Genomic DNA, 10,144 nt, shown 5'->3' with positions numbered 1-10,144 from the left:
AAGAGAAAGTTAGGTATGGATGGTGTGCAACCTTGAACTGTCCGTGACTTCATTCTATTTCTGGTTTTGGACAGTGCCATCCGTGATTGTTTCCCTGAGCTGTTATGCCTGGTAAGTCCTTAACCTTTATCATTGTCTCTCCTTACATACATGACCTCCACACCTGCCCTCAAGCCTTTTGGGTCTTGTATAGATTACACGTGTACATAAGACCCTCATGCATTTTAAAGGATAAGGATTCCTGAAAAAGTCTCAGAGATTATCCATGGAATGATGTTCACACATATGCTCATACACCACACATACACAGAGTTGCATGTAACAGAGATTTCTAAGACCCCATGATGAAGATGTCCACTGTAAACTCTCCCAGAGAATTTTCAGGGTCATTTCACATTTGGTCTCTGATACTTCATCCCACCCCATCTTGTTTATCTCGTTGGTCATCTGATATAACTTCCCTTCTCTTCACTTCTGATCTCTTCTTCCCTTCTCAAGGATGGCCAAGAATTACCACCTCCAAATATTGGTGATGTTGAGATTCCTGAGTTAATAAAACCCTGCATGGTGAGGAAGAGGGCCAACCAAGATTTGGGGTGTTGCAAAGGAGAGTTTGTTAACTGCATGGGTCTAAGTTGCCTTTTGATTTCAGGAAAGTTATAAAGGATCTGAGATGTTGAAGAATCTCGTCCTGCAATTCCTGCAGCAGTAAGTGCCCCTGGGACCATGAGGAGTTGGAGGGCTGGGTGGGCTGGGCCATCCAGTACAAGGTATTCTCATGGTTTGAAGGAGTGTTCAAATCTCATTTGGAGCCCAGACTATAAAGATAGCCTGTCCTCCTTGTTCCCCCCCACAGGTATTTCTTGATCTATGACTCTGGAGACCGACAGGGTCTTCTTGGTGCTTACCATGATGAGGCCTGCTTCTCCCTGACCATTCCCTTCAACCCTGAGAACCCAGGCCCGTAAGTATCACAGCTTACACTGGTCAGTAGCCATTTGGGTCACCAGAACTAGGCCAGTTCTTGGAGACACCCACACTGGCTATACTACCACCTCCTGATCCCGTTTTCCTCATAGGAGCAGCTTGTGCGAGTACTTCAAGGAAAGCAGGAACATGAAGAAGCTCAAGGACCCTTGTAAGTGTGTATGGGCAAGATTGGGCAGGATAGTAGGTGTGAAGGGCCATTCAGAGGGAGCATGGTCAGGGTGTGACAACCCTCTATCTTCACCTCTTCTCCCTGCCACAGACCTGCGGAGGAAGTTGCTGAAGCACACAAAACATGACATTGTGAACACCCTCAGCTTGTTGCCCAAAACTCAGCATGACCTCAGCTCCTTCCTGGTGGATATGTGGTTCCATACGGTGAGCCCCTGCCTCCTCCCTCAGGCAGACCAGGGGGACCTGAGGTGGGGAGGAGGTAAAGGGGATCCTGAGCACCTGAGTTCTTCCTTTTCAGGAAATGATGGTCTGCTTTTCTGTCAATGGGATATTCAAGGAAGGTGAGTGTCTGTACAGTCTTCTTCCCAAAACCCCTGTTGGTCCCTCTCCCGGCTGGGCTGCCTCTCAGAACTCTCTCAGCCTCTGTTCTGTTCCTTGCCTTCCTGTTCTTCCTTCTGCATTCTCCTGCCCAAATACCATCCTGGTCTGACCTAGCTCCATACCTTTCTGCCTGTGCAGCTTGGGCTTTAGGGACATGGACTATGGAGTCTGAAAGTACTCATCTCAGGTTATCTTGTGACCTTAGATTGGCTACTTAAGATTTCAGTTTCCTCATTTGCAAAATGAAGCTAATAATACTCATCTCAGACTACCATGAAATAGGAGTCAAGTGAGCCTGTAAAAAGTTCTTGTCATAGGACCCATGATAATGACAGGGACCTTATCACTGGAAGAAGAATTTTCCTGTTGTTGCACTCCCCCTTCCCACCACACTCTCCACTGCAAGTGAACAGTTGTCCTGGTCTGGCTCCCTTCAGCATGAGTATCTAGTAAAACCCTGACTGAAGAAAGCTATGTGAGTATGTATGTCATATGCAAGTCTAAGTGGGTTCAGTCAACCCTCTATAGCCATGGGTTCTGTACCCATGGACTCAACCAATCACAGATTAAAAATACTTGAAAACACAATAGGCAGTGGACTTAATGATCTTATTGGTGCCTTTCAAAGAATCAGCTTTTGATTTAAAAAAAAAAGAAAACACAATAAAAGTAATACAAATTTGAAAATACAGTTATTATTTATATAGCATTTATATTGTATTAGGTATTATTAGTCATCTAGAGGTGTTTTGAAGTGTATGGAAGGATGTCCATAGGTTATTTGCAAATTTTATATAAGGGACTTGAGCACCCATGTATTTTGGCATGTCGGGGTAAGACGTCCTGGAACCAATTCATTTGTGGATACTTATGGTTGACTGTATTGTTTACTGTTCTTGAAGTTGAAGGAAATTCTCAAGGAGATGTTCGTGCCTTCACCCGGACCTTCATCTCTACCCCTGCCAGCAATTCGAGGTCAGTGTTACAGGTTGAAAACATCTGTCCCACTGATACTAGCAGTGTAGAAATATGAAGATACAGTTTTCAGGGTAGTCTCCATATTGTGGAAGGCTAATAAGTAGATCCAAAGAGAAGTTTAGGGTTGGGGGAATCATGGGTTAAAAATCTGGGCTCAGGAGTCATAATATGGGTTTTCTTCTTAATCCTAACACTCACTTACTGCTTGCTCTTGATCATGTTAAGTCACTTGTCTGTATGCACTTTCTTGGGCTGTTGTACTGGGTAAATGCACTGTGATTAAATCTACAAATCTAGTCAAACGTGTAGACAAGCTCTCTAAAGATGGATTTTGTGCTAGGAATAGAGGGTACTGGTCAATGAATTTGTGAGGTAGTTACAGTAGTGATATAGAAAAAATTTAGCTTCTGAATGGCAGTGGTTAAAGAGGATCCTTTTGCTGGAGTTGTGAAGTCGTCAATCTTTTTTTTTAATTTTTATTTAACTTTATTTATTATTTTTTTTTCCATTTGATCAGAGAGAGACAGAGAGAGAGAGAGAGAGAGAGAGAGGAAGTGAGAAAGCAAGCCACCAGGTCCGAGACTTGAACCATGGTCGGCCATGTGGGAGACCAGCACCTTTAACCACCATGCCACTTGCTGGCCCATGAAGTTGTCAATCTTTCCAGGCATTTGAGGGTCCATTTTCTCTCTAGTCTATGCATCGTGAATGACGAACTGTTTGTGAGGAATGCCAGCTCCAAGGAGACCCAGAGCGCCTTCTCCATCCAGGTGCCCACACCCTGCTCCAGCTCTGTGCCTTCCCTCTCTCAGGAGCAGCAGGAAATGGTACAGGCTTTCTCTACCCAGTCTGGAATGAACCTCGAATGGTCTCAGAAGTGAGTGCTGAATGTGAATAAGGAATAGGGTGGGCTGAGAGGAGCAGAGGAGTAAATACTGGAAACTTATATGCAATTAGGAAAAATAAATATGTGGATATTTTGCTTCTAGAAAAAAAATCAGTGGGCCCACAAAAAAGTATCACACTTTTATACTAATATATGCAAATAATTTACAAAATAGTATAATGTTTAAATGACATTATTTTTCATATGGAGAATCTGAAAGAATTCACCACAACAAATAACTAGAACTAATGAGTGAGTGCAGCAAGGTTACAGGATGCAATATCAATATATAAAAGTCACTTGTACTTTTATGTACTTAGAATGAATAATCTAAAATGAAATTAAGAAAAAAAATCACTTCTGTTTTTTCTGCCTCGAATTTTAGTGGGCATAAATGTTACTGGCAGACATTTTGGTTTTTGCTGGGTCTTTCTTTATATTACTGTAGTGCTCTTACTGGCACACATGTCCCAGAAAAAAAAATGTAACAGCTGTTGCAGTGGCATTTCTTGGTCAGCAAGTCTGTACTGTGGTGGTAGTGAAGATCACCTAATCTTATTTCTCCACAGGTGTCTTCAGGATAATGAGTGGGACTACCCCAGAGCTGGTCAGGTCTTCATTATGCTCCAGGTGAGGAATGGGAATCAAGTGGGTAAAAGATTGATGTTTCTGGACCTTCAAGAAGGCCAGTAAGGTGGAGGCCAAGAGGCCTGAGGATGGAATTTAGGGCACCTGGCTCTTCTGATTTTTCTCCAGACCCAGGCTAAGATCCCAGAGGAGGCCTTCAAACAAATCCCCTAAAAGAAGCCCTTGAGTATCATCTTCATCTTCACCTTCATCATCTTTGCTTCTCTTTTCACCAACCTAAGGCCATGACCATGGCTGGGGTTGGAGGCCTCCCTGACCAAGAAGCCAAAGTTCCCTTGTGAGCCAGGTAACATAACCATCTGAATGACCTGTTGCTTTGTATATTTTCCTCACTCATGGTCTCTGTTTATTTTCACAATAAAGAGTGATATTGCATGTTGTATGTTGTGTGTCCTGGATTGTTTATCCCCTGCCCCAACCACGAGTTGATGGGTAGACCAGGACTGAAAGCCCTGTGGGTCTTTCCTTCCCCCTGCCATGTCCATCCCTGGCTGACCAATGCAGATACTTAAGACTTGCCATTATCGGTAGTTGGTCAATAAACTATGATGAAAAAGGACACACACTACTTCCAGGGATTGGGCTTTGGAGATGCTGTGGCTCAGTCAGATGTTCCACTTGGAGGCCCACAAAAGCAAGCATGTCACTTGGCACAACAGCAGTTTTACAGAAATGCCTACTGGTTAGCAGAGGCTCTGCAAGACAGGAAGGTGAAGACTCACATACCTTACTTCTTATTCCCAATAATTTGAGTAATTTCAAAGACCACACAGGTGAATGGGAAAGGCCTTTCCACAATTTTCACCATGCTCCCATCTGTCTTTCCATCAACCATACTGACCCTTCTCTTCCTGAAGGTACAATGTGTGAGGACTCCCACGTTAGCACATGCAGGAAAAAGGAAAGTCAGCCTGTCCTTCCAGCTCATTCCTCAGAGAGCTGACACAAATCCATTTCCTTGAGAAGGTTCAGCCATTTATTTTCACTTCTAAACAAAAAATAATTACACAGAATCTCACATTATGACCAGTTCTGTGGGACCTTTTGGGACAACTGGCAATTAGCATCTCCATATTGCAGGCAATAATTGAACAGAACATTTGCACAATTTATTTTCTGCACTTCTGTAATGCTTGCATTTTATAAAACAAGCAGGAATATTTTTTGAAGTTAATAGTGGTACCAAATTTTGAAGTTACAATCCTATAAGTGATGATATTATGAGAGACCCCAGTTTACGTATTATGCCTCCATTTTCATGTTTGGCGTAAGTTATTTCCTATGACTTGCCACTTTTCATTTTTATGCACATTTACACTACAGAGCCATATATTGGGGTGTGATTTTCCTATAAATATGAACTAAGATGATAGTTGTGATTACTCAAAGAATAATGTCGACCTTGTTCTTCCATGTAGTGCCTCAATCATCAAAGACAAATTTCTGTACTTCACTAAGCCTCAGTTTTCTCACTCAGGGAACAGACAGACTGGACACTTCTCAGCCTCGTTGTGAGGAACAGAGACTGTGATGGTTAATTTGGGGAGTCAATTTGACTGGTTTGAAGGATGACTGGCAGGCTTGTGAGATGTTGTTTCTAATTATGCCTGTGAGTGTTGCCTGACAATATTGTCATGTGATTCAGTGGGCTGAAAGAGGAAGACCTGCCTTTAGTATTGGCAGGCACTATCCAATAGGTTGGGATTCTGGGAGGAACAAAGAGATGAAGTGGGATTCTATGTTTTTTCTCCCTCCTTTGAGAGTGTACTGTGTGTTCCACTCCTAGAAATTCTGCCTGCTCCACTCCTGATCCTCCATTCAGCCCTTGTCTTCATTTGTTCCTGCCAGCTCCCAGTCCCTGCACCCCTCCTGACAGATAAACTCCAAGTCCTTTAACCTTTGGACTCTGGACCTATATCAGAGTGGTGTAAGTGGCCACCTGACAGGTCCCTTCAGTTCTGGGACTGGTGATTCACCAGTTTTCCTTCTTTAGAGTCTTCTGTGGGCCTCCATCAGGCCTTAGACTGAAGCTGTACTCCTTCCCTACTTCAGAATCTTTCAGTTATTGCTCCAGCTTACAGACAGGCTACTGTGGACTTCACCTTTTGATCATGTGAGAGAATTTCTATAAATTCCTTTGTTTTATATATATATACACTGTTAGTTCTGGTTTTTTTTCTGGAGAACCCTGACCAATACAGAAATGATCTAATGTGTTTTTGAACAATTGCAGTATCTGGCTCAACTCAAGCTCTCTTAACTGCCTGGGTCCCCTTGTGAGAGACCATGAAAACCATTGCATGGCCCCTCTACTTCCACTCTGTAAATCCTTAGGCTCCCATACCTTTGACCTTTTTTTTTTTCTTCCTTCCTTTCTTTTTTTTTTTTTTAAGTATAGCAAAATGGGGAGTTTATTGAAGGAGAGGAAAGGAAAAATAGAGCTCTCAAGAATGGAGGTGTCCCAGAAAATGGGTTGCTGAGGAGGAACTGGGGTCAGGAGCTTTTATCTGGGTCAGTGGGGCCTTGTTCAGGCTTGTTCTAGGTGGGGCTCATGCATGCATTCCTCTCTTAGTGGGGGAGGAGCACATGCTGGATGGGTTCAGTTATTCTTCTCCTAATTTTGGAGTAGGTATGAAGACCAGGAGATTCTTTGTCTAGAGACTTTGGGCCATAAAACCATTATTTTATCCTCTTCCAAAATGTGGTGGGTCCTGGAAAAAAGTCTGTTTTAGGTCTAAGTCATGCTGCCTAGATCAATCATTGAGTAACTGCTGCAAGCCGTCTCTCCTGAACAAGCAGCTGAGCTGCTTTGTCTCCATCTTAAAACTTAGCCATTTTGTGATTCTATTTTGGGCCTATACCCTAACTATATTTTTAGGGTTCCTGTCTCCTACCTCATTCTCCCTTCTGCAGAGAAATTCCCAACTGCTGTTAGGGGGAATAGGAGTACAAGGCCACTCTGACTTCTTCCTCCTAATATTGAGCAATGATGTGAAGGGGGGTGAAGAAGGCAGCAGTTAAGGGTCCTCTACCAGAGATCTATCTATAGGTCTGTGCTAGAAGTCATGATGGGTGTTCACTGGAGACTTTGTCCCAACCACCATTTGTAGTCTTATTAATTCTAAGTGAGAAGAGTAATTCATTATAATACTAATGTAATAGACAAAGAAATTTAGCTATTTCTATTGCATACACTTAAATAAAACAACCAAAATTATGACTGATGGCATCACATCAGTTCAATTAACTTCAGAACATTTATTAACAAAACCTTAATTTTACCAAATTTTATAACTTAGACTCTTTCACTGTAACTCAAACCTTCAACAACATGCTGTTATTAACAAAACCTTAATTTTATCAAGCTTTATAACTCTTAGACTCTTCCAGTATAACTCAAATCTTTAAGAACATGCTGTAGACTTGTAGTTTTTGTCTCCTTTTTCTTTACCTTGGCAATTTTCCTGAAGACAAAAACTTTACCATACAAAATTCTTTCTATATTAAAACCTTTCCTTTTAGATCACCTCTTCCTGCTTACTATTATTTCCCCTTGTTTCTTCTTATGAGTGTACTTTTAGAAACAACATTAACCTCTGGTTTAGACATAAATTATTTTTTAAAAAATATTCTTACTTGTCACTTTAAGGGTTACCTGAAACTTATCCAGTGAGATTGCCAGATGTCCAAGAGGATTCAGTGGGGTCTTGGGCCCAATAAATGCTCAGTTTCAGAGGCCAACATGGACTCAGAAGTCCTGAGCTCCCTTCAGAGCTCAGGGCATTTCCATATCTAGTGACAAACTCCACATTTGGGGATGAGGTCCCAATGGGAGTAACGTGAGGATACCAGTCATGGGCATTGTCTAGTAACCAGGCTGCCCATACTGGAAATATTTAGTTTCTTCCAAGGCAAAGGCTCTGATCTGGTCTTTTTCCAGATCCTGCCCTTGGTGTAAGCTCCCAGTCTTCAGGATTACTATTGACTTTTGGATGCTTTTTAAGCAAGGTAAAAGGTTAAGGTGAACTGCCAATTTGTTAAAGCACTTCTGAGTTATTTAAGAATATTCCTAGTTCTATTCTGGTCTGTGAGAGATACTGCACTGAAAAGAGAACCTTAACTCCAATAGATCCTGTTTTTTATCTCCTGTAAGGAGCAGCTGAGTATTGTCAGAAGAGTGGATCCCAGTTTACAGATGTTACAAAGCATCTGCCTTATTGACTATACAAAAGCTCTAGATGGAGAATGCAATCATAGTTTAAACTTTAGTTTAAACATTTTTATGGCTAAGCCTCCTGATTATCTAACTCATATTGAGGTAAGGCCTAGATATATCCCAGTCTCTGAGAATGTAGACAAGGGGAGAGTCCAAAGGGAAAGAAGTTTAAAGGAAGAGAAAACAGAAGGAGTGCTAGAAGGCAGGAAGGCAGCCAGGAGCTTTGGCCTTCATTTGTCCTACCCTGTGTCTTGAGACTCCTGCCCTACCAGGTTCCTGGACAGGAGATTCCCTAGCTTTTATCCCTGATATGGAGGCCTATCCAAAGTCAGTTCTGGTATCCTCATTATAGGGCTGAATGTATATCCTATGTGGAAATGTCTGGCCAGTCTGAATTTATCTTTTGCTGCTTATTAAGCAAGTGTTCCAAGGGAGAAACTAGAGAACTTTAAACTTAAGGGTAGGTGGGTTGTAAGGGGATTTTTCTAAAGAGAATCTCCAATGGGAGATTTTACCGATTTTGTCAGAAGAGTGGATCCCAGTTTACCAACTTCAAAGAGGTTTTACCAACTACCCATGTTCATCTCTTCTCTTCCACCCTAGAGAATCTGATATCTCCTGGAAGAGCCATCAAGCTTATAAACTTGTATGTAGAATTACAGCTATCCATATTGACCAGGACTTTTAATTTTTAACAACATTAACTTTTAGTATATATCAATAGCTATGAACATGTACAAACAAACGACAACAAAAACTTGGAAAATTTCCCAATGTAGAACTGAATGATCTTATTAACAGACCAACACGATATCTTTCATTCCTACAAAGTTTTAAAGATCAGCAATACAAATAATTCAATAAGGTTAATTTAATAATGAGAGCTATAAGGAGGACTCAGGAAGAACCTGGTGGCCATGATCTCCATGACTCCATGCTTAACACTGGATTATCAATTTTACCTCTTTGGTGCATAGCATTGCTTCTTAAATAGATTTTCTCAGGTAATTTGACATAAATTAATCTCGTGGAATTTATCCAAATTACGGATTTTAACAATTTACATTTGATTTTAGACAATGGCCAGGAAGTATTACATAGCTTAACAATTTTAGTAATGGCTACTTAGCATTCAATTCTGCCCAAACATTTCCTTGCTTCTGGTAAGTTATCTACAAAGGATATCCCATCAGGCTAACAGCTGACCTGTCATCAAAAACAATGCGAGTGAGGAAAGAATGGGAAAATATATTTAAAGTGTTAAGGGAAAAGCAATTTCAACTAAGAATATTGTACCCAGCAAGATTATCATTCATTGGGGAAGAAAAGACACAAACATTCTCAGATAAACAAAACCTGAAAGAATTTACCAGCACCAGACCAGATCTCCAAGAAATTCTTAAGGGAGTGGTATACTAGTAAAATTAAATGCAGACACACATAGAAATAAGAGTTCAAAAACTAAGAAAATGGGCAACTTAATTGTAGGGACAAAGTCTGGAGTTGAATATTATATCCTAGAATTCAATCTGGAAGATTGAACCACAACAGAAGAAAGATTAAGTACATGAGACTGAACTGATGAAACAGCATTCTGTGACTTGACTAAAATATTGCTGCTTTTCTTCTAAGCTTTGTTGTACAGTTTTAAGGATTTTTGTCCTGTCTTGAGCTGTCAATAGGTTCATGTACCTACTATTTGAACAGAATACTAACCTGTTTCTAGGCTTTAAGGTTCAAGGAAATATCCTTACCAGTTCAAAACTGCTTTTCATGAAATTACCAGCTAAACTTGCTATTAAAAGTAGTTAGATTACTTATGATATTATGTGATCAACAAAATGTTGGGGGAAAAGGAATTGAAGACAACTGTA

General features: G+C 41.0%; 1 protein-coding gene across 1 annotated transcript in view; it reads left to right on the top strand.

Annotated features, from left to right (window-relative positions):
- Nucleotides 1-4,308, top strand: part of LOC102470028 (nuclear RNA export factor 2-like) — an 11,565-nt gene extending 7,257 nt beyond the window's left edge. Inside the window, 11 exon segments of the mRNA XM_027768847.1 lie at nt 75-111; nt 499-567; nt 653-708; nt 857-964; nt 1,080-1,138; nt 1,250-1,365; nt 1,460-1,502; nt 2,445-2,517; nt 3,215-3,397; nt 3,976-4,036; nt 4,163-4,308. Coding sequence (XP_027624648.1) covers nt 75-111; nt 499-567; nt 653-708; nt 857-964; nt 1,080-1,138; nt 1,250-1,365; nt 1,460-1,502; nt 2,445-2,517; nt 3,215-3,397; nt 3,976-4,036; nt 4,163-4,207 — 850 coding nt within the window. The 3' untranslated portion in view covers nt 4,208-4,308.
- The last annotated feature ends 5,836 nt before the right edge of the window (nt 4,309-10,144 follow it).

This window comes from Tupaia chinensis, unplaced genomic scaffold, assembly GCF_000334495.1.
Source record: "Tupaia chinensis unplaced genomic scaffold, TupChi_1.0 Scaffold147654_2, whole genome shotgun sequence".
Taxonomy (NCBI): Eukaryota; Metazoa; Chordata; class Mammalia; order Scandentia; family Tupaiidae; genus Tupaia; species Tupaia belangeri.
This window is presented reverse-complemented; position numbering and strand designations above follow the sequence as displayed.